Here is a 23,525-nt window from a genome sequence, read left to right on the forward strand (position 1 = left end):
TTCATATATATTTTTATCAGACTGCAAGGTTTTGAGTAGATCAACTGGTTTGGGCAATTCTTTTAAATATCTTCAGTGAGATACTAACATTTAATTCCAAGACTTTTGAGCAAACTAATTACAGTATTTTGAAAAATAAAATAAATTACTTTGAAACATTGTTGAAACAAACACTAAAAGAAGATAGACAACCAATAAATAAAATTAAAAATTAGCTAGCAGGAAAAAAATTAGAAAAATAATTTCAGTAAATGTGTATGACTTGTCAGTGGTTCACAGGACACAGTAATGCTGCATTACTGGCGTATCTGAAATTCTCTAAATCAAGTCCTTATCTTCAGAAAACGATATAGATATTATAATAAATTCATTAATAATGAAGCATCAAGGGTCGTTTATTGGTCAACTACAATTGAATAATGACAAATCCAAACTTATTATATGTTACTATAACTTTATATTATAATAAATGTGCTACATACAATATGATGTTGCTTATTAGATTTTAAATATACAGTTCATTTCTCTTTTGGGGAGCTATGTATTGTAATGGTTTACAATATGGCAAAAAAAACCTGACATTGTATTTCTAACCATGGCGAGAGAGAGAGTTGCATTTGTAAAGTTAAGCTGGTGTGATGCCTGACAGGGCTATTCTGAGAATAACCATTATCCTTATCTCACAGTGCCCATTTCATTACATTAATATCATTTCATTTATTAACCAGGACAGTTGTAGCGTTTTACTTGCTCTCAGTATATTAAAACACAAGAACGTTAAATACTGACTATTAACTTTTAGAAAGCCACTCTGTCTAATCAATTGCCCTTTTTCGCAATTAGATTCAGGTCCTTCATTAGAGGATCAGGGAGTGTAATGTGAAACACCATCTTACAGTTCCCAAACGCTGACATTCAAGTACCTTTTTTGTATAAATGAAAGAGTATTTGTTTTGAATTGCGCGAAAGTTTAGTTTTAAAAAGAGCTGTCTCCAGAACAGCAGAAAACTCCAATTTAAAGAGAAACCTCTGGTTTATGGTTGTCACAGTGAGGGATTCTTCACTCATGGCAACCTCAGCACCCTGCCAAGCGTGACAGAATAACACCCCAGCCAGTTACTATGGAGATTAGTGCAACTAGGCAAAAAGGACAGACCGTAAAAAGAATCACATTGCCTTTTTTTGTGCTGATTTTTTCTAAAGAAGAATTGAGAAGACTCCATGAAGTCCCACTGTAAAGGTTCCACTGATTCATTTCTTCCCATTTAAATGCCATGTTTCTCAGCAGGTCTGTCTCATTTGTGTTTTAATGACTTTTATTAATGCAAATTATTTCCTCACAATTTACAACGTGGCTTTTAATGCCACAAGTCTGTACAGCTGTGGCATGACGGGGCCTAGTGGAAACATCACACTAATTTTATAGTAAGTGTCCTAAATATTCTCCACTCACATAAACAGTGTTTGTGACTGTACACTATGGATGTATGACACAAGGGATTGTGTGTATTAGCCCTTTTAAACAGTGCTTCCATGGAGAGATACTCCAATGCCATTTAATGCCATAACTCCAGTGTTTTTGTGGAAGACATACAAAATGCTATAGATATGTTTACCATGGAATCTGTGTGTTGTTGTAAAATGCTTTTGGGTTGTTTTTTTTAGTGTTATCAAGCTCAGTAATCACCTAAAAACCAAGCATCACAGTAGATCAACCTTAACATCTGATAATCTGATTGCAGCAAATTCGCGCACGTGCATGCACACACGACATCCTCTCTTTCGTTCTCTCCAACCTTGACCTGAGTCTCTAACACAATTACAACCAACACTATACCGGCAACCCTACATTCCCTTCTTACAAGCACATACACCCATAACCCTACCTTCTACCCCCACCCCCCCATGCATACACACACACACACACACGCCACACACATACATACACAGATACACAGATAAACACACATACACAGAGAGAGAGAGAGAGAGAGCATTGTTCTGCTGGATCCGTTGAGCCTGTTGAAGCCCCACCAGTGCTAGCACAGATAATGGCCTAGAATTATACTTTGGGAAAGTAGGCCAGTGACAGGCTCGCACTTGTTCCTCAACCCCTGAGGTATGAGGGGAGGGACTTATCCAGGTCACAGCTGTGAAACGGCATTCTCTCTCTCTCTCTCTCTCTCTCTCTCTCTCTCTCTCTCTCTCTCTCTCTCTCTCTTTTGCTCTCTCTCTCTCTCCCCCTCTCTCCCTCTCTCTCTCCCCCCTCTCCCTCTCTCTCTCTCTCCCCATCTCTCTCTCTCTCTCTCTCTCTTTTGCTCTCTCTCTCCCTCTCTCTCTCCCCCCTCTCCCTCTCTCTCTCTCTCCCCATCTCTCTCTCTCCTCTCTCTCTCTCCCCCCCTCTCCTTCAGTGTCTCCCTGCCCTTCTCCAGCTCTCTATCTCTCTTACACTTTCTATTTTTTCTTCCTCTTCCCTGTTTCTTTCAGTTTTTCCTCTCTCCTTCATTCCTTGTGTTCTCTCTCTCTCTCTCTCTCTCACTTTCTCCTAGCCTGATCCCCATCTCGCGGCCACTCTACCTCCTCGTGTAACTGTTCTCCTCACTGCAACCTCCCTCTGTATTTCACCCCCTCAACTCAGCGCCAGTTTCGGCTTCATACGGGTCTGATGCACTGAGAACGTCTGTCACATTTGTTTGATGTGCTGACAACTCATTATTCAACCAAATGTCAGTCAGTTTGCCGTGAAGCTTGCTGCAAAATTAATTTTCAACATCACATCTCAGACACAGTATTTGTGTGTCACAATTCATGGGCCCGTGGCAGCCCAGACACACAGGGAGAGCCGGTATTTCCCAGTCAGGAGACCAACATGCGCTCATCTCCACAAATCACTGCTAGTTGCATTCCCACAAACACAGGCAACAGCTAAAACCAAAATCAGAAAATGTTATTTGTTTCACAATTCTGTTAATACTTTTTTCACACTTTTTTGGTATTAGTTCAGTCTTTAGAAAGGAGCTATTAGCTCATGAAGTCTTGAGATGAGCTTTATAATGTCACTGAAGCTGTGTTGTGTTTTGTATTGGCAGCAAACTATATGTGGACGTCTTGGGATCATTTCTGAATAGACCACCATAAACCGAGCACTAATACTCTAAGCAAGTAAACCAAAGACCTCTCAACCGATTCCCCTGCCCAATTTGTCTCTTTTCAGATCTCATCTGTCTCCCCTTCACTCTAAACCCCAGTGTGCTGTGGTTTGTAAATTTGCTTTGGCTCGTGTGAGTTGCCTTCGTGATACCTGTTGGCTATCAGTTAACTCAGAGTAACTTAAACCAGTTAAGTGAGACGAACTCAAATCACTCAGAATTCTTCACTTTTAGCATTCATTTGATGAAAATTGAGGTATCACCATAGCAACGCATAAAACAAGCCATGGCCTAGTTACAGAAAGACCATAATAAGTGTTACGTTGAGTAACAATTATACTGCAAGTGCCCTGTTCTATCTGGGCACAATATTTAAATTCCTCTCTGTTAGTGTGTCAAGGACCAGATTAAATCATGAAAACATTTTCTGAAACACTGTTTCCCATTTCAAACTTTATATTAGTTCAGTTTTGAATTAGAGAGGTGCTTGTTGCCTGGCAGTGCCCTGTATATCTCAGTATACAGTACCCACGGCTGACCCGTTCTGCCCTTTCCACGAACTACAGTACCCACGGCTGACCCGTTCTGCCCTTTCCCATAACTACAGTACCCACAGCTGACCCGTTCTGCCCTTTCCCATAACTACAGTACCCACGGCTGACCCGTTCTGCCCTTTCCCATAACTACAGTACCCACAGCTGACCCGTTCTGCCCTTTCCCATAACTACAGTACCCACGGCTGACCCGTTCTGCCCTTTCCCGCACATCTACCGGGCCTCTTCGCTAACACAAATGCCACTTCATGACTCAGCAGAAAAATGGAGCGCTGGCTCGCTACAGCCCTACTCGCTGAGTCATGCTTTTTCTGGCAAAACTCCAGAACACCTACAATTAGAGCCACTTGAACTAAGCAATGAAATATCACCCCACCCTCCGTTTCTCTGTGTTGAGAGTGTTTGTTTTGGACCTGGGCGGAAATGCCGGAGTTTCCGTTGCTGAGGTAAGCACACTAAAGGCACTCAGGATATGTCCATTACACACTCTCTGAAATGAGCAGATATCATCTCGCTCTCTGATCTATGATACAATGATCTATGATGAAAATCTGGAGCTTAAAGGACTCTCCATGGCTTTGTGGGGATCTGGCTACAGCAATATAAACGTAAAACCCTTTTGGTCTCTACAGAGTTTATAATGGGGACATGACCAGAAACTAAACCATGAGCTGTGGCAGTGACAGTGACAAGCTGACAAATCTGTGACCACACAATTATAGTTTCAAATCTGTGACCACACACACTTATAGATTCAAATCTGTGACCACATACCTATAGTTTCAAATCTGTGACCATACACTTATAGTTTCAAATCTGTGATCACACACTTATAGTTTCAAATCTGTGACCACACACACTTATAGTTTCAAATCTGTGACCACACACACTTATAGTTTCAAATCTGTGACCACATACCTATAGTTTCAAATCTGTGACCATACACTTATAGTTTCAAATCTGTGACCACACACACTTATAGATTCAAATCTGTGACCATACACTTATAGTTTCAAATCTGTGACCACACACACTTATAGATTCAAATCTGTGACCACACACCTATAGTTTCAAATCTGTGACCACACACTTATAGTTTCAATTCTGTGATCACACACTTATAGGTTAACTTTGAGGTCAGGGATTCAGTGTTATAAATAGAGTGTGCTAAAAATATTGTACAAATTACAACAAGTGATTGAGTCCTATACAACTGATGTCATAAGAATAGATGCAAGGGCAAACTTGTGAAACCCCCCATAACCATTCATAACAGTTCATCCAAACCGGTCAGGCAAATGTGAATTTGCAATCATGAGACAAACCTTCACAGCTTCAAAATAATAGTTGTCACTGGACATTGCATTCATTAGTAAAACCTCAAAGAAAAACTTGAGTTTAGGCAACTCCTCAGAGCCAGAGCTACTAGGAACAATACAGAAGCCTCTGTGATATTTGTGCTAGGGCCCAGAGGACCAGCATACATCGTGCAAGACCTTCACACAACTAAGACCTTGGCACAAGTATGCAGTGAATTTACCAGTGCTGACTGATCTCATGTGGAGTAAAAGAAAGAAAATTCCTTTTTGCTAGAGATGGGAGTTAACTGGATGCAGAATGCTGATGAATGTGAAGGTACAGTGCATTTCTGTATGTAGCACCTACACACCATTGTGTGTGTGTGTGTGTGTGTGTGTGTGTGTGCATACACGCACGGCAAGTAGGAGGGAAAGTAGAGCAGGTCTGAGAGAGGATGGGAAGAGAGGGACTCCGGGGAAAGACTCACTGCTACAGTATAGCATGTGACTTCTGAACTGGACACCTACACCAGTTCTGCAGAACAACCTCAGACTAGTAAGGCCCTGGACAGGACTGTTTCAGCACACAGCCCCAGAAATGGCCAATGTCTCAGTGGATCAGTGTTCCTCTCTCGTGTCTTCCTCCAAATAACTGCCAGACCAAAAGAGCCGAACGACAAGAGTGGAGTAGCTGGAGCAGGGAAGACTATGTGGGAGATAGAAAGAGAGAGGCTGAGAAATAGAAAACAGAAAGAGAGAGAAAGAGACACAGGCGGACAGCGAGGGAGATATACAGACTTGTGTTGATGTATGTTAATTGGGAATTGGGGTTTATAAGAGTTGTGGCTCACACATGAAGTTCCATCTGCATTTACACATGTAGAAGCAAGCTGGAGGTGGAGGTGGGCGGGCTCACAGGAAAATGAGCCAGTAATCAGAGAGAGATGGAATGAATGACAGCAGACATACACACAGACATATGGTGGGAGGCAGATGAAAGACAGGAAGTCTGAGAAGCATGGTTGGATCACGGTAACTTCCTGCTTGGCCTGGCCTCATTAGGACAGGGAACTGTCCCACTCTGCTCTCTCCAAACTCACAGCAACACTATGTGTGTTAAAGGGGCTAAAATTAGTCGCTTTCTCTCTTTCTTCATCTTTTTCACTGTTTCTCTCTATTTCACTCTCTCTCTCTCCTTTCTTTTGTAACCACCTTACCTGCTTCAAGGCTGAACTAGATTTACACCTTTTATCCAAGTATGGATATGTTAAAGCAACTGGATATTTTTAAATCTTTGTTTATTCACAATGACAATGTGTAACTTGTACTCTGTGTCACACTTCATCAATGCCTTATTCCTTATGGTCTCAAATTACGGGTTGTGGATGTCTTATTTCAAAACAGCATGCCTTTGATTTAAAAAAATAATTCTCTCAAAGTAAGTTATAATGTTCAAAATTAATAGTTACATAAATAATCCTTATGTTTATACTTATTTTTCAAACAAGCCAACTGACACTTTTGAAGCAGATTTCAGCATTATGCAATTACTGTTAAAAGTCATTAGTCAAAATCTTGATTTCTTTTTGCTCATTACAGCACATCGATGTACAGCAGTGGCTCGTGGCTTTAAGATGCCACACTAAGGAAAAAGAAGCCAGAAGATTTAGAAGGACTTTCAACAAACCAATTACATCTTATCATTAACCAACACAGATTATCATTAACCTATCAAAGCTTATCATTAACCAATCACAGTTTATCAATAACCAATCACATCTTATCATTAACCAGTCAAATCTTATCATCAATCAATCACAGCTTATCATTAACCAATCATATCTTATCATTAACCAATCACCTTATCATTGACCAATCAAAGCTGATCATCAACCAATTACAGTTTATCATTAACCAATCACAATTTACCATTAATCAATCACAGCCAATCACAGCTTTTCATTCTAATTATGAGGCTGTGATGCTTAAGCCAACTCTTTTCAAAGGAATTGGCATAATATAACTATGGATGGCATTGAATGCGTGCTTGTCCTTTCTGAAAAGCTGCACTGGTACAGGCAGGTCCACTGGCCCAGTTATACCAGTTCCTCCTAACGCGGAACACCAACATAATAACCGGCACACGGAAAAGGATCTGGGCACAGGCTGACTGAAGAATTAACCAAGCATGTGCCTATATCTTCTCAAAGTTATTCATCTGTTAACATCTCTGAATTTTCCCTCCTTCAGTATATGAGTGTTAAAAACCATAATATTAGATGTGAAGGTAGACACAAAGATTTTTTGTGGTTTAAAAAAAAAACATTTATTGGGGGTATTTGGCTGTCTGTGTGTATGATCGCCTGTATTGGTGTGTGTGTGTGTGTGTGTGTATGATTGTCTGTGTTTGTATGTGTGTGTGATTATCTGTGTGTGTGTTTGTATGATTGCCTGTGTGTGTGTGTGTGTGTGTGTGTGTGTGTGTTGTGCACTTCACAGTGCACTTCACTCATCCCTAACAGACCCTCCAGTAGTTCCTCTCCAATGTGAACCAACAGAAGTGACATTGTTTAGTTTGTTTGACGGGGCGAGAACCAGCTGAGAGAAATTCTCCAATGGCTTTCATTATTTTCAGATTGCCTTTAATTAAAAATTAAAGATACTTCCAAACAGTTTTATTTCATCATCTGGCTCTTGTCCTCATCTAAAGAGATTAATCATTCCATCATTAAACCGTCCAGCTTGCCAATCAGGTTTTAAAGTATTTTTATATGACAGTATGAATTACAACACCATGAAATTGTGACTCAAAAGCAATCTAAAAATAATGTAAAAAAACTCTCCCTAATGACCTTAAAGTGCCAAATTGTTAGTATTGTAAAACAGGTATGACCATGTAATGTTAATTATATAAGAATATATATTTTCTTATACAAGAAAATAAGTAGAATGACTTGCGTTGATCTTGCATTGTATTTTGTCCAGGCCAGCTACTACACATCTGCACAGTCTTGGACATTCCCAGGATTCACTGCCCAAGAAGCCCATCCAGAAATTATACAAGCGGCCCGAGTTCCTGCCCACTGGAAATAGTTGTGTCACTTGGTCCAGTTATTATTTACTGTTACTGACCGTAATTAATTTAAACACAAACACTCTGATCTGCGTTGAAAATGTGGAAGGACTCTGAACAAAGGTCAACCACACCACAGTACCCCCACAGTGCCTCGCTCAGGACACAGTTGGTTGGGCCATGCAGCCCTACTGGACAAATGGTAGTTATAAATCCACTATGCTGTCAAAAAGCTCGATTCTCCTTAGTAGGATCATCGAAATGCAGCAGCTGTTTCTCTTAAAATTAATTTCATTTTAGTGTGAATCTGTTAGTGTTATTATAGTAACATCTTTTCCAAAGATCATTTGTTTTGACAGACACCAAAGGGGCAAAAAAGGCAGTTAACTCTTTCACCATCTCCTGGCCGTACATCGTAGCTCATGCGCAAATGCCAAGCCTCCATGGTGTCATTAGCCAATCAGCACTGACACACTTCATTTCTCTTCGCTTATTGCCGTGTAAATTACATGCCACTTGCACGTCATAGGCTCAGATTATACATGCAAGTCCCTATAAGGCAGCGTCTAAGACCTGTATGTGTACATACATCATTGAGCAAGTCTAAAAGTGAGGGCTACTGCTAGATGCTAATGCTAATGACGCCCTGCAGATCTTAAAATCTCAGTGGCAGGATAACAGCATAAGAACAGACCTGCCAAAGTTGGAGACTTAATACTGGAAAGGCATTTGGGAGGAGGAGCCATCACACAACAGCAAAATGCCCAGTGGTTGTAATAATCAGAATTGTAATCAGTAATCAGAAGGTTGCCAGTTCACTACCAACCACTACCAAGTTTCCACTGCTGGGCCCCTGAGCAAGACCCTTAACCCTCAATTACTCAAGCTGTATTCAGTCATAATTGTCACTTTGTATAAAAGTGTCAGATAAATGCTGTAAAGGTAACTGTAAATGTCCAAGAGAGGTTCTGAAGTATGAAGATCTGCACAGATCCAGTCATTGACATGGTCCACGTCTACTGGCTGAAGAAGCTGACTGAACTCCATGAGCACCTGGCAGCACAAATGAACAAGCTGCTTCCTGGAAGGAGCCCACCCTGAATGGTTAACTAAGGGCCAGACAGTCCTGATCATGAAGGACCCCAGAAAGGGGCAGTTCTGTCCGACTACCGGCCAATACCCTCTGTACAACATGAAAGCTCCTTTCAGGCATAAGATGAGTAGGCACACGGATCAATACCTGAGCAGGGCCCAGAAAGGCAAGTACCAGCTACTGGTGGATAAAACAGTCACTCAAGACTGTAAGACCAGACAGAGCAACCTGTGCACTGCCTGGAATGACTACAAGAAAACCCACACATGGATCCTGGAATGCTTGAGGGTCTATAACATCAACAGAGCTCTAAGAACCTTCATCAGGAACTCAGTGGAGCCGTGGAAGATGACCCTGGAGACCAACTTCAGACTAACAGCACAAGTCACCTTCAAGTGCAGGATTTACCAAGGAGACGCCCTGTCCTCGCTAATGTTCTGCATCAGCCTGCACCCTCTCAGTGAAGCTTCTGGCAAAAGTATGCACTTGTGACAAAGAGGTTTGTCTAGTTTTCTAAAGACAGATTGTTATTTGATTTTTCAAAACGTACATATCATTACTTAGAAAACATTTCCTGTTTTGTCATAACAATATAAATGAAATACATGCTGCTAAAATAGCATTTTGATACCAGTAAGATAATTATGTCAGTATTCTATTCCATTTAGTAGAGTCTCTTCCATTAAATATTTTAACTAGTTCTGCTGCACTTTGAGGGCGTTTTGGTGTGGCAGCATATCTTGGATTTTTTTCACATTCAAATTTGAATATGCTAATCAAATGCCGTATTTACAACTGCATTTCCCACATGAGTGTGTATAATGTAAGCTGTACTTAAAACTCAAATGCAAATGTGTATTTGCATTTGCATGTCGGTGTACAATGCCAAATTTAAAATGAAAAAGCAAAATCTCTGACATTTAATTTTCATTGTCTTAACGGTATAACTCTTGACATATTAAAAATGCAATAACAATCATCCATTTGCATTTCCTCATGCTCACTCTCCCACTCTGAAAAAGCAACCGCAAACATGCTTGCATTCGCATTTCCACGCTGAACGAGGTACACCTGTCAATCAAATAATTTGGGTGGGACAAGAAGAGGGAAATTTTGTTAAGGATGGAGTTTTAAGAGTCTAGGTGACAAAGTAAGTAAACTTTGGTGGTGGCAGTAGCCTACGTCAGGACCACAGATAATATGGAGGCATTTGCAACAGAAGTCGACAAGTAATCACTGTCCACACAGGTATCCTCAGCCTGGTTGGCAAAAATTGTCTGCTATTGTCGATGCCTACATATTAGCTATGGTCCCGAAACAGGCTCCAAGTACTGCCAAAGTTTAGACTTTTCATCACCTAAACTCCTGTATAAACAGTGCATTGCTTTCATGACTTAAGAAGCAATGTTATATAACATGTTACCCTTAACATTTGTTATATGTACCAATCAGGATCTCCTCAAAGTCAATACAGAAACCTGCTCCACAGAATTCATAACTAAACACGAACAGCCTCAGGATCCAATTACACCATGAAAGAATTCAGTCTGAACTCAGTAGGGGTCAATCTGAACTCTGCTGAGGTCCATTTAACCCCAGTGACTCTTCTGTGTTGAGACATACTCCTTATAGTTGTATCACCCACCAGTGACAGGCTACTATTGCATTATGCAGATATACGCCATCACCTGGTGTGACATCATCATTACATTTAGCCCATCAGGCATACATGGCCATCTGACTCTATACAGCGCTATTCCCTCATCCACTAATTCTCTCTCAATGCCTTCTCCCAGAAAACACAAAAAGGATGTTGTAGCCTATGTTTTTGTATTACACAGCCTCTGCTGTGAATTAGGTCCCTACTGTAGTTGCAGAAAAACTCTATGACACGTTTATATTTACCTGACACTTGTATTCAAAGCGACTTACAATTCTGGCTGAACACAACTTGAGTAATTGAGGGTTAAGGGTCTTGCTCAGGGGCCCAACAGTGACAACTTGGCAGTGGTGGGACTTGCACGCTGTATCATAGTGACAGTGGGAGTGGATATAGCTCCCACTACTTGCTAGAAATTTTATACTTTTAGCTTCAATGAGTTCACTTAGATCAGATAATTGCAGATTGACTGTACTTGGAACACAGTAAGTTTGCGGATTGAAAAATTTACCAAAAGACTGAAATCAATAAAGTACATTGCCATATTACGCCATGGAGACCTCAGGCCTGCAACAGTATTTACTATGCCATAATTGTGTTATTAATGCATTGAACAGATGGTCACTCTGCCTAATGCAGAACACTAAATATACTAACCCCAAAAATGATTTATTTGGACATAAAGCTGTCTGACTAATCCATCAATCACTTGTATCAGCTGTATCTTGTGAATCTGCAGATATTTGCTCTCCATCACTTTAAGCTACTCTTCTGAACATCCACGTCTTCTGGCTGTCATCGTCTCAGATCCCTCGCGTGCTGTCTTCGTATATATCTCCTCACAGCATTATAGCAGGTCTACAAACGACTATCTTACAGTAAGCACATGCTATAATTTAATTATTTAATACCGAATGGCACATTCTGCTGAATAATCTTGGTAGACTGAAATCCCTTGATGAGGGATAGCCCATTTAGAGTAGATCCCAAAGAGCCTCGGACTGCAACCCCCCCCCCCCCCCCCCACCACCACCACCCCCGCCCGGCCCGGTTATATTCACTCATTGCCTGCCAGCAGTCTGCACTTCGCCTCGGCCACTTCCTTCATAAAGCTAGTCCGTTATGGACACCACAAAAGCTGAAGGCACGCATATTCTGGATATCGCCTAAAACTGATCGCCTCTTGTAGGCGCACGGAACGCCACTGTTATGGCTTGTTTAAACCCTTTCGCCTTACATTCCACCCCCCCACACACACACACACACATACGCACAGACCACATTAAATATCCCACATTCTAGTGAAGCATTACAGCCGCGTCTGCGTCGTAGCGATGGCCTCTCCAACTATGCAGTACGCTAATGCGAATTTTCAGTTTTGCATCTCGTTAAAGCTGATTTTAAAAAATCGTAGACCATAGTTTTGGAGTAAAAACTCTCCTCGAACAGCTTCAGTTCAAATTGGCGGAGATACGGTACACCCAATCATTATTCTGAACGAGACAATCCAGGCTAATGCTACGATGTTTTATATAAAAAATAATGTTTACATTTTAGAGTATGTTATTTCGCCTAATGTCATTGCAGGCCGCATCGGGTTGGATATTTTCAGTTTGTCCCCCGCAATGCTAAACAAAGCGATGAACACGTTTAAATTTGTACTTTAAAATAACATAACTGATGCAGGTCGTATATGAACTATGTAACAAGTCAATGTCATCAGCCCGCGGTCGAGCCATCATCTGTATCTGGACTTATCAACGCGATCTTCTGCCTGCCATGAGCATAGGCTACTCACGTAGATTAAGGTCTCACTGCATTTCACGAGGCACAAAATAAGACGCAATATCAATACGTTAAATTGTGAGATGCTATACCGTTATAAGAGCATCGATACCCATTAATCACGCCACTAATGATACAGCAAAACATCTATTACGTAAACCAGTTCTACCTTTTAGTCTTCCTTTCGCTGTCATCGTCAAACTGCCAAAAACATTTCATTGGAACGAGATGCTGATCTCTCTCTCTCTCTCTCTCTCGCTCTCTCTCTCCCTCTCGCTCTCTCTCTCCCTATCTCAATTCACGTATTCACCAGCAGGCGCGCGCGCGCAGCCTCTGGTGCGCTCTAAAGGTGCAGCTGCATCGCCACTCGGCGCTCTCGAGACGGCAGCTCGACAGCTCGGAACCTAAACAGCCTATCAGCGCGCGGAATGGACGGACTCTTCCGTCCTGACAAAAGCCATTACGCCTTATGGCTAAAACAATGAAACATCAGATCACTTCGTCTGTGACGCATGCCTTTTCCCAATAAGATCTGCGATCCTTATCTCCTGTGATATCCTTGATTATGGTTACGGGAGACGACAGCGATTGGCCATTTAATTGCAGTAACAGCACCAACAAATCAGCCTATTTCCAAATGCCACAATATGGAAATTGTCATTGCATAAGAGATGACAAAAACAACCACTTACATTTAATAACCCTGTCTGTGGGGTTTAAACCCATGACTGCGTTTGACATCTTCATGGGCTGCTGTGGTCTATGCACTCCTACTCTTCACTGCTGTGTTTTCGCTGTTGCGGACAGCGCTGGCCGCAACAGCATCACTTGGTGCGTCTCTCCTTGGTTCGCGGTCCGCCTGGAGGAAACGCTGTCGCAGTTTCCTCGAGAGGACTGAGCGCTTGCGGTCCGCCTGCCGCCGTGTAAAGACGGGTGGATGGAGTCAGAGACAATAAGGGGCCGGGATACTTCTGTTCACTTCAGGGTATCCTCAACACGCCGCTGCACCACCCCGACATGGCGAAGGCAGGAACTCCCACGCAGTCGCTTCCACGGGTTGCCTCATGCTGCCATCAGGTGGAGGCAGAGTCGGGGTTTCCCTGCTCGCTCTCGTGCGCGTGTTTGTGCCATATAGATGCCACTTGTACAGTCACACTTTAATTTTACCGGGGGGCGAATTGAGCATTTTGCTAATTAGGCTACAGTATTGCTCATGTCTTAATTGCACCTAATTTAGTATAGTTATTGAGTTGCTGTTATTATTTAACGTTTGTTTCGGGGGTGGCGTAATATGCGGGAGGATTCAAATGAATCACCTAAGGTCACACGGGTATGCTTAAAATGCACGGATTGTTTCTTTGTAATAAATAGGTACCCTTTGATCCACATTAATTGCCTCCAAAATAAATAAATTTGGCTTCCGAGTAGACGTATGCTACATGTATGCTAATTAACCTTTTGAAATGGTTAGTTATGAATAATAAGTTTTCTTTTCAATGCATCGAGGGTTTTTATCGTTTAGTTGAGCCAGTTCTGACTCTTCACCCTGTCTGATTTCATTAAGCATATTGCCTATAGAAATTAAGCACTCAGCCGGCAGTTATGAGAGATCGCTACTACCCTCTTTTCCTTCTGACTGGTGAGATTCTCGTCCTGTGTCGCGACAAATATATAATCGTAAGATATCCCTCCGCCTTGGCTTTAACTTCCTCTGATCGGAGGTATTTTTGCAACTGCCAAATCCGAAACTGGGAAATCACAGTGAACTATTTGGTTATAAACGTAGAGAATGATTAAATAAAGTAATCACTTTGAAACAAATGTAAACGTTAGGTCAATTGATACCTTTAATCAATTCACCAAAACCGGGTTCACTGAAACGGGAACAAGCGTAAAATGATGGGCGTCATTTAGGCTCAATTAGTATGTAAATAGCTTGACGTAGTCCGCCATTTTGGAGTCACTGTTTTATTAGTTGCATTAATTTGTATGGCGCTAGAGAGGAGCTGAGTCGGCGCGCCATCTAGCACTGTGAACGATTCGGCGGAAGGGTCTCATTAGAGCTGCACAATGTGCGTGATCTGGTAGCTGCTGCTGCTGCAGGAGGAAGGACCGCTACTCTAGCCTCGGTACCTTTCAGTTTCGCCTTAAAATTGTATCGACCGGTTCCGTCACGCAGTTAACATCGATAGAAGTCTTTATCTAAGGTCTTCTTTAACATAAATTTCGAGGTGTTGGCCTCTGTTCGAAGAGAAGAATTGCCGTTTTAATCGAGTATAGTACGATTTCACTGACAGCAGCACAAGCACAACAATGGCTCTGAAAAGAATTCATAAGGTAAGAAGGAAGTCCTCGAGCTGCGGTAGCTAGGCCCCTCCATTTCGCACTTCAGTATTATGATCGCGTCTGTTTAAGTGTTGGTTACGATGTCCGTGTGATTTATTTATCTGTTCACGTATAATACCAGATTTTATACGGCCGTACGTTGGGTGGCTACACCGGCAAGCAGTCGAGAGTAATGACTGTTCGATGTTTTAGCCCAACGTTGGGCCTGTGGCTAGGCTACGTTGCTAAGCGGCAAAGCTTGTCTTTACGCAAGCCCTTCATCGAGTTTATAATGTTATGTTTCGTCTTGTGGTTTCCCTACCGACCTGTGTTTATTTAAGTACAATAGTCAAACGTTTCTGGTTATAATCTGATGAGGGAAGTAAATAATATTTACAGTGAAACGTCAAAGTAGTTAAGATAAAGGATTACTTTCTAGCTAGCTGGGCTAGCTAGTTCGAAGTAACGTGTTAGCGATTAGCCGCAGTCACTTAGTGAGCTAGCGTTAGTTAGCTAGCTTGCTAAGATACGATAGGTATATTTGTAAAATATGGCCCACGTTAAAGATGCTTAAACACTGGTGAACTCTATGTAGTAGCCAATTGGTTAATGTTACTAAATTTACTTGCTCACAGAAATAGAAGCCATCGTTATAAATCCGAGTAAACTGGAAGATTGCAGTTTATTTTTAATCTGGCAGCTAGCAGCGCATTTGCTTATCACTACGGCAAGATAGCTGGCGAGATCTACGAGAGCTAACAGCAGCTACCTCTACATGGTGAAACGTTAGCTCGTTAACGTTAAGCCATTGATGTTTCAGTATTTTTTTGACTCCTTAGCTGGCAAGCGATGTTCTCTAAACGAAATTTAAAGGATGTGGAAGACCCCTTTATTGCCTCTAGCATTCCCTTGATCATGGTAGCTAGCCATCTACCTTGCTAACTAGCTAGCTAACATTACTCAAATTTCTCACGAGTCAACCTGAATCTTACGTTATTATTTAGTGTCGAAGGCGGTGGCATATTTATGTAAGATCGAAAGGAGCTTGAAGTTTAGTCACATTGAATTTCAGGCGAGCTAAATTTATAATCCGTCACTTTTACCAGCGTAGATAAGTTAATTTATAACTCTCAGCTAATGGTTATATAATTTAAATATAGTAAATTGTTATCTTAGCATTGTCAGTAACAGTTTGGTTATTAGGTAGCTAGCTAGGCTTAGCTATTTTATTCCACGCTTCTAGTCCTGTTTATTTTTCCTAACCTTTGTGGTTTTTGCTTTCGGTTAGTTTGAAATAGGTATTTGTTGCCATGTCCCGTTTCCTTGTTGGTTTCTCTAAGATCTTTGAGCTCAAAATAAGTTGAGTTGCACTGCAGTTCTTTGATATTAGGGCTGCCTACGTTTTGTGCTTTATGATCATGATGGCAAGGCTACAGTGAGTCGTTGGCATTAGTTTTCTAATGCATCTCCTTGGGCACAACCACGCATGTAGCGTTGTCCTTTTAGTTATGGCCTACAATTTATGGAGCTCAAAGCTATTATTTCTCTATTGCAGGAGCTTCATGATTTGGGCCGTGACCCACCTGCCCAGTGCTCAGCAGGGCCAGTAGGGGATGACAGTAAGTAACGGCTCTAAATGAAGCTGGATTTAATGTTGCTTTGCAGTTAACATGAGGACCAAGAGGCAAACAAACTATAACCTTGATTATGGCTCAAAGGTCAATATGAAAAATAAATGAGATTTGTGCAATGTGCTTGTGGTAAATAAGTTATCACACTGTTTTATGTCATAAAAAGCAGTTTGTTCCTGGAATTCCATCATGACTTTATATGCCTAAGATTTCACGTGTTTCCTATCATATGCCAAGTTGTTGGAAATTGGTTGAGGAATTCTGACACGACCAGCCTGTGCTGCCGTTGTATGTCGAACATAAGCTTGGACAGGCATTCTTAACCCTGTTGAAAGCCATAACCAGCAGACCAAGGTAAAGCGAGGAGGGTGGGTTAGCAGGTTGCCTGTTTCGGTTTGAGGTTGTCCTTAATTGCGGCTGAAATTTTGTTCAGATCTGCTCAGGAATACTTCAAGATGGCAATCTAACCCTTATCTCCGATATTGCAATATATGCATTAATGTGGCAGATTACATGCTGATTAGATATTTTAACAATCTATCCCTGAAAAGCAATATTTCATTTAATGTTTTTGTTAAACTGGCTTCACTGTAAGGTGACATAAGTGTGGCTGCTGGTTATGCCATTAACAGTGACAAAACACCATAATACAAGACCGTCAGGTGCTGCTCTCTCGGTTTTGAGTACTCTTGTTTTGATACTGGCTGCTGGTTGCGGTTTAGTTGTATTTGAGAGGACTACAAAATTCCATTTTCCATTATGAACCTCTGTGGTGAAACTTGCATATTGATGATGAAATGATTAAAGGCATATTAATAGTTATACAAAAATAAAAGGTTCCATAATAGTGACTGCACTGTCCCTCCCCCATATAATTGTCCTAATAAATGTTTGTAATCCAAAGAAAATTGAGAATTAACCAACACATTCATTCTTTTAAATTATCATTTGAATTCACATAGTATTGTTTTCTCGTTTGTTTCTTGCAGTGTTTCACTGGCAGGCAACAATAATGGGACCAGTAAGTCCTGCCCTCCCACTCCAGGCTCTCTGCTTTAATGGGCTCCTCATTGGGTCCCCACCTTGCCTTTAAGCAACACTTCTGAATATGTTCCTTAAACTAAATTTAAGAGCATTGTGGTATACCAATAATGAATAGCTTTTTTTTTTTTTTTTTTTTTTTTTTTTTTTTTTGCTTAAATTACAACCTACAAGTTTGTTTAGTTGTTACTTTTTCTTCTCTTTCCACAGAATGACAGTCCTTACCAGGGTGGGGTGTTCTTCTTGACCATACACTTTCCCACAGATTACCCCTTCAAACCGCCAAAGGTCAGGTCAATTTCAGTCATCCGCCTTCTTTTCCTTTAAGGTGAACTTTTTATTAGGTTTTAGAAGTGTTACAAAGAATATAAAGAGTAACTTACCATCATACAATCACAGTTATGACTGATACAGGTGGGAGCTGGGGGGTTAGGGTAGAGTTTTAACTTTTTTATTAGTTAAGCAGTGGAAATGACTGTTGCAATGATCTCTTGTCCCACATGTGCTTCTGTGACTGGGTGGGACATGTATCCGTTAGAACATGTATCTTCTAGTGTACAACACTGCCGACCTGTTCTGGATCCTAAATTCTGTTTGTGTCCAAGTTGACCAGTTCTGTGCACCTATGAATTATGGATGGTGCACTCTTATGGTCAAGCAATAAAGCGGTTAGTGTTCGGCTGGCCTCTGGACGATCCAGACCGGTCAATGTAGACGGCACCCCCAAAAATCCTCCCAACTGGACATCAGACCATAAGACCTGCATTCCCATATCATGTGCATCAGACTACCTGGCTCCTTTTATACATCAGCATGTGAGCCTGTCTAGTATGCCGACAATACTAGATTGAGTCCAATACACTCCTGTTCATGACTAACTTGAATTATCTCTATCCTAAGATTTATTGACATATCGGGGAGCTTCAGAGTCTTGTTCTGCTCTGTATTAAGGCCAAATTCCCAGGTTGTCTTGAGAGGACTCTTTGTATTGTTAATGGATGCATTTAAGGTAGCACAGTACTTAGTTGACTCCTGGCCTTTACTTAAATGTTCCAGAGTCCACTGAAGTACCTTAAGGGGACATGATGCCGACGGTCCGCTATAGACTTCTTAACTGAAGGCTATCTCCCAAATTTGTTTTGAAGTAGATTAAACGTTCTTAAAACGGCCATGCTATACAAATCGGCAAGTGTCCAAATGCCTCTTTGATACCATTCTTTCCCCAAAGCAGGGGATTTGCCCGTTCTATCAGTGTGCTCAGGTACAGGTTTGAAGTGCAGTGGTCTTCATCCATTGCAGATGTGACACAGTAGGGTGGCTTTTCAATCCAGGCCTTAGCTTCTCTGCATTAGTGAATAGGAATAGGAGGGACAGGGCTGCAGAGAGATGCATCTAGATCCAGCCGGGGCTGCCTTCTAGCGGGATAATCCAGAGTTCTGTGTGTTGGAGACACAAAGTGTAATGATGAAGCGGCAGATTAGGAAAGCGCCCCCCACCCCACCAAATTGGTTTGGTGATATGGTCACATTAGTGTAATGACTGTTTCCAAGGAAATTTTTAATAATAAAAAAAAAAATTCCAGTTTTAAATAAAGATATTTTTCCATGTGTTACTCTTTTAGGTTGCATTCACCACAAGAATCTACCACCCAAATATTAACAGCAATGGCAGCATCTGTCTGGACATTCTACGGTCTCAGTGGTCACCTGCCCTCACCATCTCCAAAGGTAAACTCCCATCAATCACAGAATCGTTTAAACCCCCCTCCCCCTAGCATGCTAAACACAGGCAGATGTGTGGTGAAGACCGCATCAGTGGTGGTCATGCTGAAGGCCTGTAATGTTCATGAATTGAGCAGTGGGCTTATCCACAGAAGAGTTGTAGTGAGTGCAGGGTTTTTTCCTTCTAAGAATAACATGGCTATCTGACATTTTACAAGGCACACTGATTGAAACGTCATGTGCATCATTGGTTGTATTATATATACTATAGCTGTAATACTGGTTCTAAAGTTGTTGTTGATAGTCACTCTTTTAAGTACAAACTTATTTGTTTCCTGGTGTGAAATGAAAATTGGCAGAGTGCCTGAAATCCAGGTAAGAAGCATCAAGGACAATAAGAAAACAAAAAGCAGTACCCATTTGGAATAGTTCCTCTCTGTATTAACACCGAAGCCACTATGTTGTCTTAACACTTAATCACCTTGGCAGTGAGGCCATGAATAACACTAGGAAGGCATAGTTTTTCATCGGTTAATTGAATTTGCCTAACCTGTAATGTACACATGCTGTTGACTGCCTTGCTGTTGTGAATGGCCGAGGCATGTGCAGCAGCTGAAGGTCAGTTTTCCTTGGATTGAATAAACACGCAAGGTTTTAAACTTGAATACACTGCAGTGTAATCAGCATAACATCTGAAACATCAGCTTGACTGGTAGACTGGTCATCAGTCAGACCATGCTGAGGCAAACAGAAAATATTAAACGTGAACTGTAACCATGGACCAGTAACGCTTACTGATGAAAATGACTGCGAGTGTATTTCTGTTAACGCTACTGCCAAAACTGTAGCAAGACACCATGAGCCTCTATCCTTACCAGAACTTGACACCTCATTAAATTTGGAATAAAGGATTTCTGGTTCTGGATCATTAAGCTAAATAAAGTGTGCAAGAGATGGGTTGCTTTAAACACACATTCCTAAGCAGAAGTCAGATTCAACACCATAAGGCATCAACACTCGTGTAAATGGCAGCGTCTGATTTTGCTGGCGCTCATCTTTACCAGAGTGTATCCTCCTTTCTTCCGCAGTACTCTTGTCTATCTGCTCTCTGCTGTGTGACCCCAATCCGGACGATCCCTTAGTACCTGAGATCGCCCGCATCTACAAGACTGACAGGGAAAAGTGAGTGGCCCAGTGCACTACACTACACCCCTTCATAAAATATTGCTTCTTCTGGTACTTGCGCTTTGATTTGGATGTTTAATGTAGTTCTTGCCTCAAATTGCTTCTCTGGATGGGGGTTTTAATGTTATTCACACATGCATACATGCGTGGAGCCCATACCTCGCTCAATAAGTGTAATGGTTGTGATTTAGGCTGGAGTGGGAAATAGGTTTTTTTGGGGGGGACAGGGTGTGTGTGTGTGTGTGTGGAGTCACAAAACAATATGGTATATAAATTCTAAACAGTAGGTGAGGAGAGTATATACTTGCTCTTCTTCCGTTTGCTCTACTGAGGTTGTTGTAATTGGTGTTTCAGTATCATTTTTTTTTTGCTAGTTTCCACCAGACATGGCCACCACAGGAGTGCACCTTCTTCCTTCAGTTCTGTCTAAGGACCGTACACTTGTCTGTGTGTGCACGCACACAGTAATGTTTTCTTACTGCATTTTGCTGATTACAGTCCAGAAATTTCAGACATTTTACTTCATTTTATATCAGACTGTAAATAGTTTATTCAAAGTTTTATTTAAAAAAAAAACAAACTTCATATTCACAATATGAGCACTGAACATTTTTTAGTGATTTTTAAATTGGTCTAAATTGGTCATCCACTGAGCATATATTTCTGAATTTCTGAATGCTATGATTTGTGAGCATAAAACCTTTTGTCAATTTTATTAAGCCTGAGTATTTATTACTATTAAGATTTGCATATGTGGCTGCTGTTGAAGTATTGTTACACTGGCATTGAAGCCACTTAGACACTAGGTTGAATGCTATTGGCCAGATGTTCTTTGCCTCTGGTCTCAATTAGGATGTGTGGGTTTAGTGGCATTAAAGAAATGACTGCTTACTGAAATTCACAAGATGAGTGTGGTTGAATTGAGAAAAGAAAATGTGGTTAAATGTGCGAGTGCGAACTTTAGGAAGCATCTTGGGTAGGCCAGTTTCTGTCTCCCTCCTGGGAAGTAAACGTTAACATTTGAAGACTGCAGAATTCCCCAGCAGAAAGAATGCATTGCTAGTCCAGAGTGACTACTTGCACTGAAACTGGCGTGTGAAGTTTTCAAAAACATTTGTTTGTCCTTGAAACGAATGTCTCTTCTTCATTAACCTAAAGATTAACAGATAGTCACTGAATTATTTATCCAGGTTGAATCAAATGTTTTGTGTATTTTGACACTAATTTCTTAGTATTTGTAAAGATTTGGCAGAGTTTCCAGCAAAAACTGAATGTTTTTATTCTTGCCTGTTGTAAAACTTGCTTTTTGTTGGTTTGAGCAGAAAAGAAATCAGTTTGCTAAGAATAGCATGGCAGGTATGTCCAGTGTTAATCCAGCCTAATAAACATTTGATAGTTAAAGGCTGTCGAGCTGTTTTACTGAGGTTGGGGTGCTTTCTTTACCTTGTGTAGCATTTAAGATGTACAGCCTTCATATTCTCATTCTGTCTCTCTCTCCCTCTCTCCCCCCTCAGGTACAACAGAATAGCTCGGGAATGGACACAAAAGTATGCAATGTAGTTTTGGAGTTAGAATCATGGCGGGAAAAATTTACACCTCTCCATCTTAAGGTTAGGGGAGATTGAAAGTTTAAGAGATAAAAAAAAAAAAAAAACTTAAGAAAAAAGATCTTGTTGGTTTCCATTGGAGTGCTTTCTTTAAGCCACGCCTCCCCTCACCAGAGCACCTCCCCTCACCCTACAATCTCCCCCACCCCACCACCCCAGTAGCCATGGTGTACATACTTTCAAACTGCAGCTGTAGTCCAACTCCAGCTGTTTCCCCTAGTATCCAACATCACTGACCCCACCCCTCAAAAAAGACAAAAACAACAAACAAAAAACCCCAAACAAAATAGCCCACACTTCTGCTTCATGTCTCTTGCTTTACCGTCTCCGCAGTTATGGCAACGTGCCCGCTGCTTAGGGTCGGTCAGTCTGAATTTTTGCAGTAGAAAATGTTCATGACTCTAAAACCATTCCTTGTTTTTAAGCACTGGGGAGGGGAGGGGGGGTCTTTTTTTTTATTATTTTAATTTTTTTTTCCTTTTTGTGATATAGTGGAGATTTGAGGGATACACTCTTTACTTTTTCCAATGATTTCCAATTCCTGGGCTTCCAACTGTATCTTGGATCAGGAAAAGGGTTTCTTGTTTTTGTTTCTTTTCATTTGGCAGAGGAGAGAGGGTACATGCTGGCTTTTTTTTGTATAAAATCTATAAGGTATTCTTTTAAAAATCATAGCAGGTTATTAATGAGAAAATGTTGGACCTCTGTGTCCTCTTTTCTGGCTGATTCTAAAGGACTTCATTACAATGAATATTATTGCCTCCCTCCCTGCCCCCCCTTTGCCATAACAAGACTTTCTCTGCCCCTTCCCTTACCCACGACCACCTTCACATCCACTCACTTCTGGAGGGTTTTGGACCAGTTACTTAAAGCAATCTCAGTTAAGCACCTGTTTTCTGAATTATTTCTTGATTCTTCCACCGCTGTTCTGTAACTTAGTTTCGTTTTAGCTGCAGTTTTGTTTTGTTTTGTTTTTTTGTTTTATTTTTTTCCCTCCCCTCTGCTCTTGTTGAATTAGATGCTAACATGGCTGAGACAGACTCGATTGGGTCCCTGGGTGAGAGGACACAAACTCCTCACAGACAAACTTCTGTATATTTAATTTCCTGACAGGCTCGTTGAGCTTTGTGTGTTGATTAAAACTGTGTAATAAAATGATTACTAAAGTCTGATCCTGGTATGCAATTAAGACCCCCCCCCCCCCCATTTGTAAATGGTCACAGTTATAACAAAAATCTTAACTTTTGTTATTCTGGGGAAATAAACTTTGTTCTAGACATGGTTACTGGGTACACTACAAACATCCATGTAAGACCATGAACCATTGCTGCAACATGGAATGATTTATAATGTCTAAAGCAAAGGATTAATATTTGGTTCTATTTTAAATGTTACCATAATAT

General features: G+C 41.1%; 2 protein-coding genes across 4 annotated transcripts in view; one reads left to right on the forward strand and one right to left on the reverse strand.

Moving 5' to 3' along the window:
* Positions 1-13,674, reverse strand: part of ppp3cb (protein phosphatase 3, catalytic subunit, beta isozyme) — a 42,329-nt gene extending 28,655 nt beyond the window's left edge. The window contains exon 1 of one of the 3 annotated variants that reach the window (XM_027017112.3): positions 13,305-13,674. In XM_027017112.3, coding sequence (XP_026872913.1) covers positions 13,305-13,359 — 55 coding nt within the window. In that variant the 5' untranslated portion in view covers positions 13,360-13,674. Of the gene's footprint in view, positions 1-12,781; positions 12,916-13,304 lie in introns of those variants that run through there. The other 2 variants (XM_027017110.3, XM_027017111.3) reach the window with 2 other exon arrangements.
* A 999-nt stretch (positions 13,675-14,673) lies between these two features.
* Positions 14,674-23,294, forward strand: ube2d2 (ubiquitin-conjugating enzyme E2D 2 (UBC4/5 homolog, yeast)). The gene is made up of 7 exons (XM_027017076.3): positions 14,674-14,949; positions 16,493-16,556; positions 17,558-17,589; positions 17,820-17,897; positions 19,231-19,336; positions 20,419-20,512; positions 22,030-23,294. The coding sequence occupies exons 1-7, from the start codon at positions 14,926-14,928 to the stop codon at positions 22,073-22,075; spliced, it is 444 nt and encodes a 147-aa protein (XP_026872877.1). The 5' UTR covers positions 14,674-14,925; the 3' UTR covers positions 22,076-23,294.
* The last annotated feature ends 231 nt before the right edge of the window (positions 23,295-23,525 follow it).

The sequence above is a fragment of the Electrophorus electricus genome, chromosome 4, assembly GCF_041902795.1.
Source record: "Electrophorus electricus isolate QZ-2024a chromosome 4, ASM4190279v1, whole genome shotgun sequence".
In the NCBI taxonomy this organism is placed as follows: Eukaryota; Metazoa; Chordata; class Actinopteri; order Gymnotiformes; family Gymnotidae; genus Electrophorus; species Electrophorus electricus.